The sequence below is a fragment of the Culicoides brevitarsis genome, chromosome 2 (genome assembly GCF_036172545.1).
Source record: "Culicoides brevitarsis isolate CSIRO-B50_1 chromosome 2, AGI_CSIRO_Cbre_v1, whole genome shotgun sequence".
NCBI classification, from domain to species: domain Eukaryota; kingdom Metazoa; phylum Arthropoda; class Insecta; order Diptera; family Ceratopogonidae; genus Culicoides; species Culicoides brevitarsis.
Genome location: NC_087086.1, coordinates 12850360 through 12874195, shown reverse-complemented (window position 1 = coordinate 12874195; position 23836 = coordinate 12850360). Strand labels below are relative to the sequence as shown.

The 23836-nt window shown below is 27.9% G+C and overlaps 1 protein-coding gene across 4 annotated transcripts in view; it reads left to right on the top strand.

Annotated features, from left to right (window-relative positions):
- Positions 1 to 23836, top strand: part of LOC134829579 (putative uncharacterized protein DDB_G0277255) — a 62218-nt gene that overhangs the window by 26851 nt on the left and 11531 nt on the right. For all 4 annotated transcript variants that reach the window (XM_063842731.1, XM_063842733.1, XM_063842729.1 and 1 more), the window contains 4 exons: positions 14332 to 14487; positions 14803 to 15057; positions 18639 to 18831; positions 23589 to 23790. In XM_063842731.1, the coding sequence (XP_063698801.1) occupies positions 14332 to 14487; positions 14803 to 15057; positions 18639 to 18831; positions 23589 to 23790 (806 nt within the window). The remainder of the gene's footprint in view (positions 1 to 14331; positions 14488 to 14802; positions 15058 to 18638; positions 18832 to 23588; positions 23791 to 23836) is intronic.

Below are 23836 nucleotides of genomic sequence, written 5' to 3'. Positions count from 1 at the left end.
ATTTTTATTTTATTTTTTACAATTTTTGAAAAATTCTAAATATTTTAATATTTTTTTTTCAAACGCAGTACTGATAAAAACTGTTGATTTAATTTTTAAAAAATCTAAATAAATAAATAATTAATATTTTTTGTCTTTTCGACCACATTTGTATTGATTTGAAAAAAAAATTGATTTGAAAAAAAATAAATAAATTAAATATTAATTAATATGTACGTAAATTAATTAATTTTATTAAAATTAAAAAAAATACTAAATTATTTTTTTTTGTTTTGAATTAAGTTTAAGAAAATTTAGGTATTTAGCTTCATTAAGTCAAAAACTTAATTTACTAATTTTTTTATTTTTATTTATTACTTTTTTTTGAAAAAAAAAAATTTTTTTATCGAATAATTTTGTCGAAAATTCATTAATTTTGAAATATTTTTTAACTAAAGCTGAATTAAAAGCCTTTTAAGTCAAAAAACTTAATTAAGCTTAAATTTAGTTAAGTTTAAGTCAATTTCAATCAAAAATCACAAATATTTAATTTTTTTAAATTTAATTTTTCACATATTTTTATCCACAAAAGCCTTAAATCTCAAATATTCACTTTTTAAATTTTCACAAAAGAAAAATTTATGGAATTTCATATGAAAAATTTTTGAATATTGCACTTGCCTAAAGTGAATTTTCCGTAAAAAGCTTTTTGAGTGGGAAGCACAAAACGTGACGTAAGCAATAAATTCGATTAAAAATGCATGATAAATCTGGTTGCTGCCTGAACATGACTCGACTCGATTTCGAAAATAAAATATTCGAATATCAACAGATAATTTTGTATCAAAGACATTTTCTCGAAATGTACGGCAAAAGAATAAAAATGGAAATCAATACAACGCAACACAGAAAAGGAAATATTTTTCCAATTGAATAACGATATCATATTTTTTGTTGCTGGTACTGAAATGTGTGTATTCTCCGAGGAGAGTATATCAGTTTTTTTTGTGCTCTTCTCGAGTCTTTTTCTCGATGTATCACAGTTTGCACGTCATAAAACAAGAAGATTGTTTCTTGTCGACGTTGAACGAGATGATTGGAACAGCAGACAATAAAGAATCGTCTTCAGAATTGTTTCGAGAGGCGACGTGAAAAAAAAGTACGACAGAAATAAAAAAAAAAGGTTCAACGCCCATGAATCCGATGAAAATGGTGAACGGTCGAACTTTTTAATGGAATCAAGCAATCAGAGAGCAGCAGAAGTGGAGTAAAGTAGAGGAGTAATTGAGATGTGATGTGGATTCGTGTGTGTTTGGGAGGAACATATGATGCCCCATGACGATAAAAATTGTCGAAAAGTTTGGAAAAAGGCGCTTTTTTGGTAGAGGAATAGAGAAAAAAAGGTTAAAAATTGGTTGAAAATGGAAAATGTGACTTTAAAAATTAAAAAAAGTGACTTAAAAAGAATAATTTATATCAATTTTACGATTTTAAACAAAATTTTGACTGAGCTTAAATAAAAATATCTTGAAGAACAAAAATTTTGAAACAAATTCGACTAAAATCCTCTTTAAAAACATCAAAAATGAGACTTTCACATTTTTGTACTCCTCAATGTGTCATTAAGGACAATGGGACAGACAGGACAAAATTTTCAATTTTTAATTTTTTTTTTTTGAATAACAGTTTGGGTTTTAAAATTGATGGATTTTGACGTATAAAAACACAATTAAAATATTTGAACGAAAATTTCTGACTTTAAAAGCCTTTTTTTTTTTAAATTTTATTTGAAAAGCTTAGAAACGTCAAATCTGATATTTTACATTTTCATACTCCTCATCTAAAAATTAGGAAACTTCCCAAGTTTCAATAGCGGGTTTTAATTTTGACTTAATAGGCTTTTAAAATTTAATTTTAAAAACAAATTTAACAAAATTTTTTTATAAAAAAAAAGAAAAATTAAATTTAAAAATTTCACATTTTCGTACTCCTCATTAATTTTTTTAAAAAACGACAGACTTTCAACCAAAAATGTCACTTTTTTTCAAATAAATCTTCAAAATATCTTTGAAAAAAGGTGAATTGCCTTGATGAATAAAGGAGTGCAATAAAACCAACTGATAGAAGATTTATAACGATCGAGAAAAAGTTTGTTCTAGATAGATTTTTAAAGTGCTTTCTCTCAATCTCTTCACATTTCAAGTGTTTCAACACTTTTAAAGTCTATCACTGATGATATATCCTTCACTTCAAGACTGGGATGACTAAGGATAATGGTTATCTAAAGAATTTAATTTTAAAACCGCACGCAATAACAAACAAGTAAAGAAAATAAATTGAGAAGAGATTGATTTCAATTATAACAAAAGGATTAACAAAAGTCCCATTTCTATCTCTTCTTGCAATTTTAATTAAAAAGTTATCAATATCATTGAACAATTTTATGACAATTCTCGGAATTTCGATGTCCTTATACTGCTGCATAGAAACACGTTTTTGTAATTTATAGCAGTTTAGGAACTACGAAAAAAAAAATCATTAAATACCAATTAAAATTCATGTCCGATTTTTTTTTGTCGTCGTCTATGGAACTTTGATAATAAACAAACGTGACAATAGCGTAATAAATCATAAACAAGCATCACGTTTTTTTGTCGCGCCATTTATTGACTTTTTTCGCGGTCTTTCACACTTTTGACAACAAGTATGAATTATTTTTGGGGACGATCAATGTCTAAAGACTTGTTATTAATCGTCGTCTTGCATAATAATGATTCTAGGTCCATAAAAAATTTTTTTCGATATAAATACTCACTGTTTCTGCTTCGATATCATCATTCACTGAACATCAATCATCAGTAAAAGAACCTAAAAAAGTGTCAAAAAATGAATAAATTTACGTTAATTTGCTTAATTGTTGCCTTTGCGGCAGTTTCTGGCGCCCCAGAGCCTCCTCGTCGTCCCTTGAGACGCTTCCAAGGTCGTTTTGGAAGACAAGAAGCTGCTCCAGCAGCGCCTAGTTCAGGAGGTTACAATTACCCGAAACCGGAATATGGATTGCCTCAAGAGCCGGAATTACCGTCGACGGATCCTCAACCGGAATTTGTGACAGCTGAGGCTGAAGCTGGCGGTGATCCGGATGTTGATCCCAATATTACGAACGAATCTGACTTTAATGAACGTTTGAGGCAGAAAATTAATCAGCGAATTGTTTACATTGGATTGCCGGAGCATCAAGTGCATTTTGACGATGTGGTGCACGATGACTTGCATTATCCCTTCGATGCCACACACGCCCATTACTACGAGCCATACGTCTCATCCGTGGAAGTTGTGTCGATTCCGCAACCGCGTTTGAAGAGTTTCAGCTCGCAATACGTTAATCGATTGTTTTAAAAGAAACTAATGAGAATTAATAGAGAATTATATTTTTTTAAAGAAATAAAATTTTATATTTTTTTTTTAATTGAAAAGAAATTGTTTTATAAATTTTTTTTTATAATTTTTATTCATTTTTTTATTTATATCGCCTTTACGAAATTTTCTATAATTTTCAAAACAACAAAATAAAATTACAAAAAAATAAATAAAAAGTTTCCTGACAGAAACAAAAACAAAAAAAAAATCAAAATTTAAAAAAATCCTTTAAAATTAGATTTTTTGTGGAAAAATTTTCATCAAAATTAATTTTAGCAATTTTTTTATATCATAATTTTTTTGAAAAAATTTTTTTTCATTTTTTTAACTTATTAAGGAAAAAATAAATATTGATTTGCCTAAATTTAAATTTTCACAAAAATTTTTTTAAAAATTCAAAACATCGATTTTAAAAAATTTTTAAAAATTTGAAATTTTTATTTTAAATTTTTAAATTTTTTTTTTATTTTAAAATTGGATTTATCACGGTTCTTCTCAAAATGGGGCATGGGACAAAAAATAAAAAAAAGTTTGGAGAATTTAAGAAACAAAATAAATTTACATAATTTTTTTGCAAAATTTAAAAAAATCCAGCTCAAAATGAGGTTTTTTGTGGAAAAATTTTTCAAAATTTAGAACCTGTAAATTGGAGGATTTTTTGAAGAAAAAAAATAAATAAACAATTTTAATTTTAAAATAAAAATTTTTTGAGATTTCCTTATTTTAAATTTATAATTTTGCAATTTCATATTAAAAAAATTGATGAATTTTCTGAAAAATTTCAATAAAAATTTTGCGAAAATTCATCCTAAAAAAAAATCTTTTTATTTGAAAACGTCCTATTAAATTTGAGATTTTTTGTAAAATTTTATCGACAACAATAATTTTTCAAATAAAAATTTAAAAAAAATGTCAAAAATATTTAATTTTTTAATTTAATTTTTAATTTTCCCCCTGAATTTTTTCGACAAAATCGGGGGCGACAAAAAATGAATATACATATTAAATTAATTAAATTAATGATAAAACTGAAAAATTAATCAAATAAAATATTTTTTTTTTATTTAATTTTTGAAAGTTCTGAGATTTAAAAAAAAGACCAAAACTTACGAAAAATCAATAGCAACTTTTTCACATTGTATTCATTCATTCAAGCAAATATTTCCCTGCAAGGCAAGCTTATTAGGTATTTTCTTTCTCCAATATGAATGGGCGCACTTTCATTAAAAGTTATTCCTTAAATCCTTAGATAAGCAATTTTATGCTGAGTGTGTGCGAATGAATGAGTGCCAAGACGAAGGACTTTTTTTGTGCGAAAGCAGTAAAAGTTTCTCTTATTCAATTAATTAAGTTAAATATTCCATTCTTGTTGTGCGTCTATCCAGAAATCTATTTTCTTTACCTTCAGAACGAGAAATGATGAAAAAAGTTGCAGTTTTTCCCTCTGATGCGACCACTGAGGAAGCAAAAGTAGATAAGAATGATTCAATTGTGGCTCAGAATTTTTTTTTTCACTCGCTCCATGAATGAAATGTTAATCAAAAATCCGAGGAAAGCTACTCCTCTCTTTCAACGTAAGCCAGATAACAACCTTAATAAAATAAAACATAAGCAGATTTATGGAAAGGCAAAAAAAAACATCAAAGATAAACATAAAACCAATAAATTCAGTTTTTTTCTCTCTTCCTCGCTCCTCGTTGTAACCTAATCCCTATCAGGTCTTTAAATAGATCGGTCTCGATACATAAATAAACAAATTCTCGTGAAAAAAACAGAAGAAAATTAAGAAATCATATTATACGCTTCGTTGCACATGACTAGGATCGGGCAATTTTTTATCGATACGTTAATGCCTATTTTTTATTTCACATAAATTTTCGATATCCGCGCGACTGTGAATCAAATTGTCCCGAGAAACTCCTTTTTTTATCTCTCGAAAAAGCGGAATGCCACGCCATCATGCGATGGAGAGACGAGTGCATCACCGAGAGACTACTCGACATCTAATGAAATAAGGAAATAATAAAAGAAGTGAAAAAGTGTAACGAAACAGGTAAACAAGAATTATCATTGCAGGAAAAGAGAGTACAAGAAAATATTTATAAACAAGTTGCCGTGCTCTGGTTGGCGTGTTTTATATCCGCATTCGTGATAGGAAATGAGAAAAATATTTTTGAAAGGAGTTGGCGTCGAGTTGAATCTCAAAAGTGGATTTTTTTTAAAAAAAAAATTTGCTCAAGTTTTTACTTATTTTGAGAATTTTTTCCATCTTCAAAGCAGTTTATTTGAAATTTTATTTAATTAATTTTTTGCTTATTTTTTTAAAAGAGATTTCACAACATTTAATTTTTTTAAATGTCAATAAAATTTTTGGGAGTCTGAAATTTTTCAAAGATTAAAATATTAATTATTTCTTAATATATTTAATGAAAATAAATTAAATATAAAAAATATCAAAAAAAAAAAAAAAATTAAAAAAATAACTTCATTTAAAAAAAATAAATAAACGATTTCATTTACCTAATTATTTAAAAAAAAAAAAAAATTCAAAAACGTTGACATTTTTATAAAACTTTTTGCCAATAACAAAACAAAAATTTTCCTTTAAATCCTGACTTAAGTCAAACCCTCATTTCAAAAATGTCACAAAAGCTCTTAAAATCCAACTTCAACTCCCACTTGCACAGACTTCCACAAAACCTTCTGCCGCACGATAAAAACTGTCAAAATGTCCCAGAAACATACGTTATAGAAAACTTTTAAATTGAATTTTCCTTGTTTTCAACACACAAAAACAACATCTTAATATCCTCCCTACAATATGAAGAACAATGTTGTTTGGGATTTCAAAGTATGCCGAATTATCTGCAAGAAATATGGAACACAAAATAGCAGCAGAAGAACAGCAAACCAGTTGATGGCAAACGATATTCGTACATTGTGGTTAAATTCCCATCTTGTTTAAAAGCAAACAAAGTTCCGGTAGTCATGAAATTAAACAATCATTATTTAAAATTAAATGCTCTGAAGAAAACACTCAGTTGTGTAATAAAAATAAAAAAAAACAAAAAAAAAAATTAAACATAAATTCCAACCGACCCAATTTTCAGTCGTAGCCATGTAGAAAGCTAGCCAAAAAATGTTCATCGTCAGAGGGTGCAAAACCGCAATAATTTTGATGAATTTCGTCAATTATGTTCCTGCACATAAATTTGGAATTTATATTTATCTGGAATGTTTATTTACTGCCCGATGTTTGCTACTTCAACATACTTTAGGAGAATCCATTCTTCCATATAGCATCTTCTCAATATTGCATGCTCCATAAATTTATGAGTAACATTTATGCACCACAAATGTATGAGTTGGTTCCCTTACATTTGGTATGAATAGAATTAAAGTGATACCACCATAAAGAACAAAAAATAAAACTCTTCAGTTATTTTTCCATGTTCATTCACCTGTTTTTCCTTCCCTGATGATGACGTTATTACATAATGTTATAAAACTTCAAAAGAAACGGATGGCTTTCTGTAAATACGCAAAAAAAAACACAACATGAATATGCAATGGTTATGTGGTTTTTTTGTGTATCCCACTCATTTTATCCAACACAAAAAAAATAGAACCTTGGTTGGTTAGGATTTGAAAATTTTTCATACAAAAAAAAAGTTGTCGGTTTAAAAGTCGATGATACTCGAGTTCTTTCAACCCGCCATATAATTTTCCCGTATTATTTTGTTGTTTGACAAGTTTTAATGACACGACTTAGTTTCCACTATAATTGGGTTAAACAGCACGAGAGTCATCATTAACGGAGCATGTAATTGCGAAAGCAATAAAAATCTGCGTTAAATTACTTTTCATTCTCGGAAAAAAAATGTTAAAACAGTTTTCGTTCAACAGGAATACTTTGTTTTGTCAAGTGGTAGCACATGAAAATTCCACGTGAATCGTCCATTTATTTCTTTTATTTGAGCGTTACGTAACAAATGAAACCATGTCCTGTTCGTCATTGTCAAATGTAACTTTAGTTGACTGAAATAGGAAATGTAGGTATGCTGAAATTTGTAATAAATTATTCAGAAGCACATCTATCTTTCGGCATATTAGGTCAATTTCTAACGGAATTCAAACTAAATAAACAAAAGAAGAAAAAAGTTACGGGGAAAAAAGGGAATTCGAAAAGTTTTCGTTTGTTTGATTTGGAGTTGACTTGTTTTTTTTTAAAGGGCATTTCATATTAGAAATGAAAAAGTCAATTGAAGTCTGTCTGTCTGTTAATTCAAGTCGAAATATTTACTGTCTCGATTTCTCCAATGTGTCAACTATGTATTACAGTCCTTGAGTTTGATGCAGAACATAGTTAGGAGTATTTTGAAATCGTCATTTTTGATTAAGACTAATCTAGAGAACTAAGAGTCTAAAATTGTTGATTTAAAATTCTCTGAAAGCCATGTAGGTAAATCGGTGATGAGCTCTTTACCTGATTCTTAATGAAACTCTACCATTGGAGAGGATCACTATTTTTGTGTCACATTCATAGAAGCTTTTTTAGAGCGTTTGAACACGTTGCTTGTTGTTAAGGATTGGTCTGACGTAATCTTTTAGTCTTCAATTCGTTCAAACTCAGTATTCCAAAACTTTTCACTGGCTGGTTGGATCATATGGTATTCGGTTGAAATGTTTAATACTAAGTGTGCTGAATTTGCTTGTTGATTCTTATGTATTTACTTTATGTTACTTATAAAAAGTTCAGTGGAAGACCAAATTCGATTCTATGAAATGAACAGTTAGTTCGATTTTATCATGTTGTTTGAAGCTCCTTAAGTACTCACAAATAAAGCCGATTGAAAATGTTCAGTTAACTAAATTTTAATGAAAGTTTTTAAAAGCAATTTAGGGTTTGTTGTGGATGCCATTTTCAAAATTTTCTTATCTCATATGATTATGGGAATCCATGAAAAGCTAGAAATGAAAATATGAATTGAAATAAATTAAAAAAAATACGCTCAAGCTTACCTCTTCTCACAAAAGTCATTTCGAAGACATTTTTGCTCAAGGACATACATACATACACAACTGTCCCTTTTTTTCCATTGTCTTCGCTCTATATTTTTAAATCAGTTTATCAAATATTTACAAATTGATTTATGTTGAATTGCCCCACACAAAAAAGGCAATCTACATTTAATCTTTGACACGTGTTTCGTATTCCATGGACGTCACTTTTTCCATATGAGCACCTTGAGTACAACAACCACGCGGTTCTGTAGAGAAATATTTATAGAACACGCAGAGACACCGCAAATCTTCCAGTCAATTTGTTTTGCGTTGATCCTCAGTCAGTCACATGACCGTCATATCATCGTCATATGCCACTCGTTATGAAGGTATTTACGAGTATAGAGGGTGAAATTCTATCCGATTCCTATATCAAATGTCTCATTTATAGATTTCTATCAAGTTCATGCATAGAAAAACGTGTCATGGTCGTTTCGAGTCTTTCATCGTCTAATCCAAACTTTTCGCTCGTTTCGTTTATTGCCTGCGACAACGACTCTCAAGACAGTTAGTTTCCCCGAAAAAAAAAGTGAGAGACGATAAATTTCTTGGTGTTCGTATATTTCTCTAGATAATATACTATACTAGTAGCAGCTTAGCTTCACAGTCGTTAACCAACATTTTTATTTGTATCATGGGTAAGCCCATGTTAGAAGACCAAAATTTAATGAGATTCTGTCATCTCCTAAAAAAGACAAAAAAAATGCTCTATAAAAAAAGTATATTTATCGCGATAGAAAGTTTTCAGCGAAAAATTTCTTCAGGGTGTCATATTTTATGTGCAAAGAGTCAACTTTTATCAAGTCAAGGTGAAAGAAGCAATTACCTTCTAAGATTATGTTATGTAATAGCTGGCGATTAAACAATAGAAGCAAAAAGGGGGCGATTTTCACCCACTTTTGTTGATTCAATTATTAGTTTCCTCATGCCAATTTCATTCTTTAAAGGCATTCTTGAAACCACTTTTGAAAGTTCATTTACATTTCACACTGTTTGCCGCGTGATGAAGACAAAAAGGACGAGGGGGGGACATCTTTGTTGACACAGAAAGACAAATTCGCACTGAATTATGAATAAGGCACTTTAAATCAACGCGCGCTTCAAAATGTTGTTCACGTAAAGTGTGCCTCTTGCTTGCTCGTTTTTAATGCATTTTTATGTGAGCAATTTTTCGTTTTTCACAGAAAACTTGAATTTTAATGGCTTTTCGATGTCTGTCCGAGATTTTCAACAAAATTCATAACATAAAATGCTCTAACAACTATTTGAAAAATTTCTAGAATATTTTGTGATATTTTTATCGCTTTTATATGAATAAAAAGTTGTTTTTCAGTTACACTTCACTATCACTTCGAGTACGAAAAAAAAACATGAAGAGAAAAACTTGTTGTGTCTCCATTTTCATTTGGCATGCATTGAAGCAGACAAAACGTGACGTTCTTTATCTCTCTTCTATATCTGTTTCTAAATATTAACGTACTTTTTTTTCATTTTATGCCACGCTTTTTCTCTGTCGAAGAGCGGAATAAATTTGGCATTTTTAATATTTTCCGATTTTCTTTTTTCGACTTCACAAAATACATAATAAAATGGAAAAAAAACTAGAATCGTTAAAAAAGATCATTTAAATATTTATGTCTATTACTCTGCCGGCGCGGTCTTTATCGGGAAACTTCATCGATGAGGGAAGTTTTTTTAAAAATGGAAGTTAAAAAAGTAGGGAGATAGGAAATAAACTTACGTGTGTTCGCTTTGGGGAATCCGTGTCTTCGTTGAGATGCGAGACCTATTCAGAGATGGACAAAGTGTATTTTTAATGGGATCTAAAATTATTTAAAAAAAAAAAAATTGTAATTTCGAAAAATTTTAATTTTCGAAAAATTTTAGTTTTCGAAAAATTTCAGATTTCGAAGAATTTTAATTTTCGAAAAATTTCAGATTTCGAAGAATTTTTAGTTTTCGAAAAATTTTTGCTTTAACAAATTTACGTAAATTTTCTTAAAATTTATAGAAAATTATTTTTTCTTTTCTAAAGATGATTTTTTTCTAGTTTTCGATTAAGTCTTTTAAAGGCGTTAAAAACTGAAGTCAATTTTTTTGCTCTTTAATTTTCCAAATTTAAAAAAAAACCTCTTAGTTTCGTCACTTTTTTCTTTACGAAACCTTGGAATAAACCTAAAAATAAAAAAAATAACTAGAGGGAAGTTTAATGTTTTTACGATCATCTTTTTATATGCATGAATTGCACCAATATTTAGTTTTTTTACTACTTTTCGCTTGATAGTAGTTTCTGAGGGAAATAAAGATTCAAGTCTTCTCTTATTTTTTTTACTGCCTATGAATTTCATTTTATTGCCTTTTATATAGTTTTATGTCGATGTTTTTCGGTTATATTCTTTGACACATATTTTTGGCATATCACCAAAACAATATAACTCCGAACGACACAACAACAACAACGAAAAGAAGGCGAACGAGTGGCAGCAGACTCTGTTTTCTCTCTTCTTCTTTTTTCGGTTTTTACAGTTTTTCGTCGTATATAGTTCATTGCATCTATTTTACAAGAACATTAACGGTAATAGCTAAAGGCGTGATTTCATGTCCTGTCTATGTAAAAGCAATAAACAACAACAAGCGACAGCCTCGTGTAGGTACTGAACGAACAAGCTCGGAAAATGCAGAAAAGTCACATATGTTGCATAAAATTATTGCATTATTTCTAGGGGTATTTAGACTAAATATGAGGACAGGAAAGACAATTATTACTGACGTTACAGTATTCGGCAAAGTTTGTTGGCTGCCATCGTGTTATGACGTTGCCCTACTTTTTGCAACGTAACGAAAGTTCATTGGTCACTTGGTCATTTTTGGCATATGGTCCTACTTTTTTGAATCCAATTTTCTTGAACAAATAAAATTCCATATCTAGTTCAATTAAGTGATTTTTAAATTGAATTGCTGGATTTTTGATTTTATTATATGGATGTTGTTCGATTTTATTGGATTTTCCTCGAATAACCATGGTAAAAATTCTTACCTGAACCCGAAATTCTTCATCTAACACAAATATTTACGAACATTTGTATTCAGTTTGTTGCCGAAAATCATCGGTATTTTTTTATCAAAAGGGTAAAGGAAGCCCATTTGGTCAGGATTCTTCCTTTGTACCAGCTGGAAGATGTTACAAGAGTAAACAAATAAATAAAGTTTCAAAACCACTGTTAACAACCCTTTTTCAATTTTTCATTTAAATTTTAAACTTATTTTATACTCACCCTGCTAATTCGACAGGAAATGTTCCTTTTTTTTAAAAAGAAAATAGTTTTAGATACTTTTATCACGTCACTACTACTTCATCTTCTTGTCCTGAAATTCATGGGAACACACAAAATAAAAAGTTTCCAACAACTTTCCAGACAGAAGTAAATTAAACATATAAATCTTGATCGTCATCTTTTTCTCCTTTTGTGTATCAAAAAAGAAGTTTGAAATATAAAAAACTTCAAAGACAGACCAATCAGGACGGAAAAAAATTGCATTAAAATCTGATAAAATCATCAAAGTTTCCAATCGAACACAAATTTCATTTATGATTGAAAATAAACGAAAAAAAAGGAAAAACTTTTGTGATAAATGATAAAAGTTAATACTGTGTGACCGAATGCCATCAGTCCATTGTCTACGAATGATAAATTGGATCAATTTGAGTCGAACAGAAACGAACGTAAAGAGAAACTGATTGACGGCTTTTAACCTTTGAAAGCCGAGAAAAATGGAGGAGTTTTAACCTTTTTTCTCGATATGGTAGGAGAGTATTTAAGTGAGATTTTCAAACGGAAAAAAGTATTAAATTCACAGTCATTAAGTATTACGAAAAAGGATAAACGGTGATAATAATTGCATTTTGTGCTTTTGACTTGAAAAGTGTGCTCAATAGATCATTATAGATGATAATTGTTACGGTCATTAAGGGAGACAAATGTGAAAAAGTACGTGGAAAAATAAAAAGTGACAAAAGTGCATTTTTTGTCATGAATTAAACTGAATGTTTCAAAAAAATGGGTAACATACATTTTAAATAAATTAATAAAATGAAAACTACCAATTTGGTTTAAAAATGAAAAAACATAAATAGATGGAAAAAATGCGAAAAGAAAAAATATCAAAAAACTATATTGTAAGTATAAAGTACATAGTAAACCAGAAAAAAATTAAGAAAGCAAAACCAAGTGAGCCAGAGTCGAAAACTTTCACGCTAGAACAGTGGCTTCTAATGTTTATAACTTCTTCTTCTTCCATCTGATAATGTACAATAAGGACAGCTCATCAATATGATTCGATTTAAAAAATTAGTACAGCAATCTTCGAGCAGTTCAGATGATGTGAATCCATAAAGAAGATCTCAACCAGAAGAAAATATTAAAAGGAAAAATTTTTCCGCGATTAAGATAACAAATCAAAAGTGTTAGAACCATTAAAAAAATGAAAAAAAAGCTTATGAACAGGATTTTAATTTAGTTCTGGATAAAAACTTATACAAATCATCAAATATTAAAAGAAACCATGATGTTAAGGCCATCGATGAATTAGAACTTCTATTGCGGCTTACATTACCACAAAGTACGATTCATACAATTTTAAATTTAATTAGTTAAGGTTAGTTAAAGTACTGCACTTTTTCTTTAGAAAAAGCAGAAATTGAAAAGCATCAAACAGCATTCCTTGGCAAAATATCGACCCTCCAACATTTTCTCTTGTTTTTAAGCAACAACCTTGAGAAGTTATAAAATTACATGACAAAGATACAAGGAATTAAAGGAAAGTTTAAACAGATTGATATTGAAGAAAAAATGAGTCTTATGAGAATCTCTTAAATTAAAATCTCAGACAGACCTCTTACGCCCAAAAACGCTACTTTCACATATTTTCTCTTCCAAAATGCATTTACAAAACGAAGAAAATATCTGGTCTGACAATGAAATTAATGCGATTTCAGTATCTCTTTAGCAGCAAGTGTCTCAACCACAATCGTATAAATAGCATCACAAAAATATTCTGCTTGAACTAAAAGTTTTGCATAAATTTCTTATCACGAAGATATTATTTTGTGCCTACATTAGCACGAAAAATTCCACATACACTCACCCGTTCTCTCATTAATCATTGTCACATAATTTCTTTACAAAACACATTAAAAGATGAAACTTATGTTTTGTTCTTACACACATTATTGTTACTTTGTATCATTTTCGTCGTCGTCATCATCGTCTCTCTCTCGGCATGAATGGAATAAACTTACTTTGCTTTTGATGAACAATGTAAAGTAAAGTTTATGTTGTCAAGCAAAAAGTTTTTTGTTGTTGCTACTGATGCTGCCACACATTCTCATGTTTTCCATTGAAAAACAGCGAGGGAGAGAAAAAAAAGAGTTGTGATAAACAAAACACTTGCAGAAATTCCACTAACGAAAATTGTTCGTGACTTTTTTTTGTTTAAACTCTAAGAGATGGAGAGAGAAAAAAAACTTTAATTCATTAGTCAAAAATTTGTCAACAAAGCTTTTGTTGGTAGCTATAAATACCTTATCTTGAACATCCTACATGTCTGTTCTGAATGTCGTCAGCAGGAAATTAAAGGAAATGTTGCAGCAATTTAATTTAGAAATTCCATCATAAAAGCGAACAGAAAGTAAATATACAAAGAAAGAAAGTTTCGGATGTAATCATTGACCTGAGATAAATCGTTTAAGAAAATTTCTTTTTTATTTTTTTCGTCGTCGTCGTCATTTGATAACCTTTTGATACCAATTTGCCGCGTGATTAGTGTGACATAAAAAAAAGTTGACGTTCTATTATTATTTTTCTTTTTCAGAGGAATTGACGATGTCGAAAAATCATTGGAGGTACTTGATAAAGTGTTGTCAGAATTCGAGGAGGAAACGGAAGGTTCGCCACCGACAGAGCCTGAAAGTCCATCGCAGGGGCATCAGTCAGAAGATGATGGTTACATGAGTATGAATGGGAGAAGGTGAGTTTTATTTTTTTCGGTTTTTCTTCGATAAAAAAAAAATTAAAAAAAAATAAATTAAAAAAATTTAAAAAAAAGTTTAAAAATTATTTTTTTTTAAATTTTTAAATTAATGGAAAAATAGAAAAAAATATATTTTATAAAATATTTTAAAAAATTTTGAAAAAATAATTTTTTTTAAAAATACTTTACTTCCTCATTAAAAAAAAACTCAACATCGCGACATCGATCTATTGATTTTACTCTCCACAACAAAAATTACGTGCCCTTTTTATCATTTCATTTCATCTACAATTTTTTTTTGCCATTCCACAGAGCAAAATTCGTACCTGATTTTCAACCGACAGCCGAAGTACAATCGCAACCAGTCATAAAATCGACAATACAAACATCAATTACATCGATGACGACGACGACGACGCCAACAACCACGACATCATCGCCCGTGGAAGAAGGAGAAGCGAATGACGACGTTCGGCAGGATGAGCAACAAAATATATTGTCAACATCATCATTATCGCCTCCTTCGCCTGAAGAGGCGGAGAAAATTATTTTAAATTTGTTACCGAGGTAAGTTTTTTTTTTGCTCTGCCATATTTTCTGTTTTTGCATTTAACGTTGGAACATTCGATTATCACGACGTGTCATTGCCATAAATCGACAAACCAAATAATAATTTCAAACAGAAATTTTCTGATAATCAATATTTCGCAGATAATTTCCGATTATTTGCACACAAGAGTACGCTCTGGAAATCAAAACCACACTTTTAATGATGTCTGTTGTGATTTGTTTAGAATTGTGTGGTATTTATAGTGAAACCATTTCCTGCACTCATTTATGATTTCATCGTGACATGTTTCGAGGATTTTTGATCCTTTCGGTTTTTGATAATTTTTCTGTAAAAGTCACGTGTCTTTATTTATATTTTTTATTTTAAATATTTTCAAAAATATAATTTAATTTTTTTTAATTCTTTTAAATTTTTTTTTTTTTAATTTTCCAAATTTATATAAATTTAGGTATTTTAGTTTTAATTTTATTAAATTTAATTTAAAAAAAAAATTCAAAATTTTTTTTTATTTTAAAAAATATTTTTTTAAATTCATATTTTTATTAAATAATTGTAAAAATTATATATTTTCTTATTGTATTTTTAATTTTTTTAAAATTTAAAATTTAATTAGTTTTTTCATTTTTATTAAATTAAAAATTTATTTTGAAATTATTTATAATTTTATTTAATATATTTTTTTTTATTTTTAAATTAAAATTATGTAAATTAATTAATTTTTTTATTTTTAGTTGATTTATTTTATTAAATTATTTATAATTATTAAATATTTAAATTAATTTAAATTTTAAAATATTTTTTAATTCACATTCTTATTAAATAATATTTTTTTTAATTTATTTTTAATTTTTTTAAACTTTCTTTTAAATTTATTTTATTTATAATTTTATCAAAATCATTTTATTTAAATTAATAATTAATTTTATTAAATTCAAAATTATGTTTTTTTGTTTTATTTTTTTTTTTATAAAATGATTATTATTTTTTTAATTTTATTTAAATTTTTAACATTGACAATTCCCTTTTGACATGTACCAAAAATTTTTAATCAAATTGATTTCTTGTAAATGTCACGTCGTCTTGTCTTAATTTTCCTTTGCAACGGGAAAATTCGTCTTTTTCGCACAAAAACTTAACCCACATGAGAACAATTTCTTTTGTGAATGTTCTGTTGCTGCAATGCAGAAAAAGAGCTTAAATTGGGTGTTTTACTCGTACTCTTATTATTTTGTGACAATATTAAAAGTAGTGCACACAGAAAATGCATGCGAATCGTGTATGTGCCACTCCAAGGTTTATTGACACTTTATGTTGTGTTGTAAAAATTGCTTGTCACATACTTGTAGCAATATTTTTCAAGAGCATATGCGATATGCATGTTCGTTCGCAACACCCCCTCAATAGACATTTGCGACACAAAAGCATAAAATATGTCGAGCAAAGTCGGCGCTAATGACGGATTAAAGCGTTTTTCTCGAGATTTGTCTCGAAATTTCCGCAGAAATTCATTAAAAATCCATGAATTCAATGAGAAAATTGCCTCTTTTGTCATTCACTTGATGGCAATTTTCTAGCTGCTTGCTGAGGAACCGAGGTGAATAAACGATTTCTTTCACAAAGTCTACCTACTCGACTTTTTTTTTGTGTAAAAATAAAAAAATAAGAATTTTTTCATCAGAATTCCCTTCGGGCAAAGTGCATGCATCTGCAAAAATGCAGCTATTTTTTCTCTCTACGAGCGACGTACTTCCTCTTCACTTTTTTTTTAATTATTAAGAGACATTTAATTGACTTGATGTATGAATAAAGGAAAAAAGAGTGGAGGCCAGACGACGATTAAAAATACTCATTTATTAACATAAGCTTCCTTCTGAACGGGATGGGAGACGTTGTTTGTGTTTGTTTGAGAAGTATGATACCTTTAAACGCACGTGATCGTCATTACAAGACAAAATTAATGAATTTGCTACTGAAACATTTATTTTCACACACAAATACATACAAACTCATGCATTGTGAAAAGTTGGTGTTTCGCATTTTTTTAAGAGTTTTGATGCAAAAATTGATATTTTATTAAATTTTTAAATAAAATAATATTTTTTATCCAAAATAGTTAATTTAATTTATTTATTAATATTCATATTAATAAATTAATTAAATAAATTTAATTATTTTTATTTAAATTATTTTTACAGAAAATTATTTGAAAAATTAATATTTTCATTTTTATTATTATTTTTTTTTTATTAAAGTTTAATTCAATTTTTCAAATTAATTATTTTTTTTTTATTTAAATTAATTTAATTTTGATGATATTTATTAAAATTAATTTAATTATTAATTTAATTTAATTATTTTTAAATTTTATTTTATCTTTTTATACCTATATTATTTTTACTTTTTTTGTTTTATTATTTTTTTTTAATTTTATTTATGATTTTTGCAAAAAAAATAATTAAATATTTATTTTTATTAAAATTTAATTCTATTTAAATTCTAATCTTTTTTATTTTCAAAATTAATGATTTTTTAATTTTATTTGACTTTTAAAAATTTTTAATTATTAAAATTTTATTCAAAATAAAAAACTATGATTCTGATGAAAATAAAAACAAATTCTTAAATTTTAAAAATTTTCGTAAAATTTTAAATAAATGTTTCAAAAAAAATTTATTAGAAAATTCTTAAAATTAAAAAATGGATAAAAATAAAACACAATTTAACAAAACAATGCAAGATGACTAAAATATCCCAAAAAATTATATTTTTTATTTTTTTAAAATAATAATTTTATTTTTTTTTTTTAATTATTTAAAAGCTTTCTTCAATTTTTTTTCAATCTGCGAAACACAAATTTTTCACAATACCTCTATTTATGAATGGCAATGACACAACATCAAGGTACAAACCTTATTAAAGCAAATTTACGAGTATTAGAATTTTTTCGCCACTTCGCAGGATTCGGATGTTGCCCTTTAATACTCAAGTCCATTCCGTGAGTGAGTGCGAAAAAAAGGTTAATGATGTCAATAATTAAAATTTGTCTGTACTTACAAGCCACACACACACGAACACAGAAAACGAGCACATTTGGCAGCTTGCCATTTACGGCAAATGAGATAAAATAACGAGAGTCTTATCAAAGCAGGCGGGCAAGCGAACGAGGCTTCCTCCTACACACACACAAAATACGTTCGTTGCTCATTTTTATTGTTGTTCGTCTCGAAAATATCTATCAACTGCGTGCGTATATACGTAAAAGTTGGTCAGCCATAACGAGTTATTGATTTCATTAAATTTAATAGTCTCGAGTACGACGATAATCATAACAAGATATTGGAGAATTAATTGAATCAGAATTTATTTTGCATGTCGTTTGCTCGTGTTCTCGCATCATCACCAAAAAAAATATTAATTTTTTTTTCGTTCGGCGTAATGAACTTATTACAGCAGTTTGTTATAATTAGATTTTGAGCGACAACAGGCGAGAAACGAAAAAAAATCTCGCTTTTTTCCTCTAATTATGTTTTTCCTTCCGATTTTTTACACTTTTTTTTTTTTTTTTTTTTTGTTTCAGAATATCGCCGACACACACTTCAACGCCACCCATGGCGCCGCAGAGTGGCGATGAAACGCTGAATAATACAACGGGAGACTGCAGGAAAACGCAGAACATTTCATTGGGTGCCATATTACTGCCGAACGGCGAAAGTGGTGAGAGTAAAGCGACAAGTTTAGTCTCGAATACGGTTCCGGAGCAAACGACACTGGTAAGTAAATATTTTCTAAGCTGAACCGTGTGATGGGAAAAAGTGTTGATTACTTCGCTACTGGGTGTCTCTTTGTGGAGTTTTCATGCAAAAATGAGGTGAAAAGTTTTTTTTTAGAAAGGGTTGCGGCTTTGTAGGGAATCAAATAAAAAATGGAAGATTTTGTCACCAAAAGTTTTGGTTTAAAGGAAAATATTTTACTAAAGTGTTTTTTGTCGATTTTTTACCGTTAGAAAGTCATTTTTAGTCAAAATTAGAATTTAATTGTCTTTGATTGCATGAAAATTGCCCTTTGGAGCTGCATTTAAACAATTTTCAAGTAAAAATGTTCAATTAATGCCCATTTTTTCCAAATTAAATCTTTTTTTACAGATTTTGGGAACCAAAAGTTGCAAGTTAAAGACAATTTTTACTTATAAAAAATATTTTTTAAATAAAATTCCAAAATTTTTAATATTTTCTTCACAAAAAACTTGAACTTTTGATGAAAATAATGCTTTTATAAAAAAAATTATTTTTGAGCAGTATTTGAGCTCTTTAATTATTTTTAAAAAAATTTAAAGTTACATTTTTAAATGATTTTTATTGAAATTTCTTCCAAAAGTCTTTTTTTAAGACGATTTTCAATCAAAAAATATTAAATTGAGAAAAATTTTATCAAAAATTTTTTTTAACAGTCTTTGAGAAAAAAAAATATAATTTTAATTCTATTTTTACTTTAGAAAAATATAAAAAACTATAATTTGAGATTTTTTCTATAATTTGAGATTTTTTCATCAAAAAAATTCAAAGATGATTTTTAGAAAAAAAATTTTTATAATAAAAAGTTAAATTTTAATTTTTGAAATTAACTTCTGGTTCATTTTTAAGCAAAATTTTCATTTTAAAAGTTTTTCCTTACAACAAAATCCTTTAAAGTCACATTTTCAAAGGATTTTTGTTGAAATAATTCTTAAAAGCCCTCTTTTGATTTCTTTTTCAACAATTTTCTCTCTTCCCAAGTACTTTTCATCCCGTCTTTCAACATTGTTCTGCTTTTCTTTGCCATTTTTTCTGTAACATTAGACTTGACAGACGCTCAGAATGTAGATAAAGGTCATGAATAACAATAATTTCCGAAACACCGAAACACAAACAGCGAAAAAAATACAAAAGTAAATGGCATGTAATCAAGATAAGTACTGTTTGTATGCTTTTTCTGCTGTTTTTTTTGTTACTTCTTCATGACTGGAATCTCCAACGCAAGCAAATTAATTGTTTCTCTCTAAAAATATCTCGGGCCAGTTAGAATCGGTTCATTAAACGACACGTGTTGATGTTCATCTCATCGCGCCATCTTGCCATGGCAATTAAGGTGCTTTTCCTCTCTCTCTCGTAATTCCCTGAAGGCACTTCATCATGTGTGTGCCATGCCGTGATAATTTTATAATTGCATTTGGTTCGAGCTCGTCAACAAATTTGTAACAAAATTTCAGGAAAACAAGATTTTTTTAGGGTTAAAAATAATATTTAAAAGTTAAAAAAATTAAATTAAATTAAATTTTACTTGAAATTTTACTTGAAAATAAGTTAAATTTTATAAAAAGTCAAATTTTTAAGTTAATTTATTAAAAATAAAAAAAAAAATTTTTCAAAAATAATCAATTTTTCATAAAAATATTTTAAAAATTTTCATATTTGCCTTAAAAACTATTTTTGGTAAAAAAAAAGTTTATTAAAAAAATAAATATAAAAAAGGATAAAAATTAAAATTAAAAGAAAACATTAAAATTAAATTTCATTAAAAAAAATTTTTTTTTTTGAAAAATTAATTTTTAATTTTGAAAAATTTCCTTGACTTAAAAAAATGTAAAAAAAAATTAATTAAAAAAAAATAATTAATTAAAATTGTTTCATAAAAAATTTAATATTAAATTTATTTTTAAATTATTTAATTAATTATTTATTAATTTAATTATTTTAATCATTTATTTATAAATTTAGTAAAAAAAATTATTTTAATTTATTTTCAAGCAAAAGCATTAAAATTTTCTTTTGACTTAAAATATTCTCAACCCTGAATTTTTTTTCTCGTTTTTTTTTTCCAAGAAGAAGAGATTTTAAAACATTTCGAGTCAAAACAGATGCGAGCACATCAACATTGACAAATGCCATGGCACCCCTTTCATTGACGTCCCACATAAATCTACACATTACGAGACGACGAGATGCTTGATGCAAAAATTACGAAACACATTTTAAATTGCCATTTCCGTTTTTAACCTTTAGGCATTAACCGAGTCGTAGCTCTGTGCCGCACGGAGCGTCGTCGTAATAAGGTAATAACGCAGAAATATCAAGAGCAGACGATAGCAATTTTATCTGCTTCTATCAAATTATGTGACGTACTTCTACCGATGATGATAACGTGAATGCGGGAAGCAGGTAGCGAAACAGACACAAAATGTTTAAATGCGATATGAAATGGCATTTATAAACAAATTTACGAGGTCATTTTATCTGGAAATGATTTTTTTCTTCTTCTGTATTTCTCGCTTTTCGGGCGAATGGGAGAGGAAAATATGAAATGAGAAAATGGAAAATTAATTCGGAATTTGAATGTGAGGCAATTCGCGTGCAATTGTGAACGTTACAGGTGTCTTTAAACGAAAGATAATCGGATTGTTCATATCTCTTAAGTGAAAATTTATCTTTGCTTTTATTCAAAAGACGAATTTTGGGGATTTTCTTTCGGTTACATTTCGTTTTTTTTCGGGGAGATGAAGAGATTTATCAAAGTTAAAAGATCGGAAAAATATTTGAAATAGTTAAGAAATTTTTGGTTGACTGTTAAAAAAAATCAATTTCATGTTAAATTTTGTGGAAAAATTATTTTTGGATTACTATTTGAAAAAACTCTTAAAAAAAATTAAAATTTAAATAATTTTTTTTACATGATTTTTTTTAATTCGTGAAAGTTTTCTCCAAAAATTAAAATTTCTAAATCTAAATTTAATTGAAAAAGGTAAAAAAATTCTTAAAATCCTAAAAAACATCAGAAGTTTCTCATTTTTTAGTTTAAAAAAAATAATTAATAAAATTTAATTTAAGTAATTAAAAAAAAATAAATAAAATTTAATTGAAATAATTTAAAAAAAATTAAAATAAAATTTAATTTATTTAAAACAGAAAAATAATTTTCGCAAATTATTTTTAATACTTTAAAAAATTTTTATTGTAAAACTTTAAATTTTAATTGTTCACTAATTATTTTTAATTATAATTGTTTTATTTTCAAGTTAAAAAAAATCATTAAACTCAAAAATTTTTTTATAATTACAAATAAATAATTTTTTAAAAGTTTTAAATTTATTTTAAGGTTTTTAAAATTTAATTTATCAAATAAATTAAATATAGTTTCAAATAAATAAATAAAAATTTAAAAAAATTAAAATCAATTTAAATATTAAAAATTTATAAAATTAAAATCATATTTTTTTATTTTTTAATTTTTTAAATTTTTTTAATTTAATTTTTTAATAAAAATCGTCACTAACTAAAATATTTATTTAAAAAAAAAAACAAAAAATAATCAAAATTTTACTTTTGCGGTTCATTGAACTTCCAAAGCCCAATCGGCCTTTAACGCATGAATTTCCTTCGACATGAATAAAAATAATATTCTCACCAATAAAACACTCAATTCAAAAAATCACCTCAAATATCGCACGTGCCCAATAATTTGCTGTCTTTGCAACATTTCACCAACTAACAATAACAAGAAAAAAATAAAAAAAAAAGAAAATCAATTTCCCAATTTTCCCGTTTTCCTTTCCTTCTTCCTTTTCGTGACGTCGTTGTCGCAAATAAATCTGTTCAGTGCGAAAATTTTTCGTTCACGTGTCACTGGCACTTTTCCTTCCTTTTTTGTCCAACAATTCCATTCAACTTTTTTTTTTACAAAGGTTCAAGGCCACCATTTAGCATTCAACAAACATTAAAACCATAAGGCTTGCCATTATTTTTAAACGATGACGCGCATCAATCATGAAAAAAGCACTTTTCCACTTACATCTGTCTCTCTCACTTACATTGTTTAATAAAAATTTAAAACGAGCATTTGTTTGCCGGGAACAGGTTTCAGCGTCAAGAAGTCGACTTGTGTGTGTGTGTGGTTTTATTGTGTCATCATCACAGGATATTGCACAGAAGGAAACTGAATAAAAATTTCACAAGAGCAATAAAATTGTTGTAAAAAATTTTTTTTTTCTCTTTTGGCATCATATCACTTTTTGTGGGATTTCTGGCATGAAATGAGAAAAAAAAACTAGATAACTGACGGATTTGATTGACATTTTTGTTTATTTATTTTAAATAAACAATGAACTTACTTAAAATTCCTTCGTTGGCATCATCATAAAATATTCGCAAGTTTAATGGGAAAAGTGTCACGTCTCTTGTCTTGTCTCATTTCTCGATTATGGAAAATTTATTGAACTCCATTTGTGACAGTTGAAAAATAAAAAAGTTTTAAATTTCCACCTTTTTTGTGTTTTATTAATGGAAATTCGTCAAAAACAAAAAAACACATTTTTCATTTATTTGTGGTCGAGTTTTAATGTCTGTTTAATTCAGTTCTAATGGAATGCGGGGAATATTAACGAGATTACGGGTGGATTTGACGAGGGAATGACAGGATTAGCGATGAATCGTCTTTTCATTTCGCGTTTGCATAAAACATCGATTAATTTAATTTTTTTTTCTGTTTTTCTTTTTAGCCCAAAGCTCGTCCAATGACCTTGGCACCGGACCATCGTTACGCAAGTCTTCCAAGTACGAGCCCTCCACGGATCGCAGACCAATTTGCCGATAGCGGAATCGGCGGCGACACAGATAGTCTTGGAAGTGGCAGGAATATTCTCGGCATTGGCATTAGTGCGGTGCATGATGCAGTTATACGGGGCATGGCAAAGATGCCAGGTAATTTTATTTTTTTTTTTTTCAATAAATCGATTTTGCCGTAATT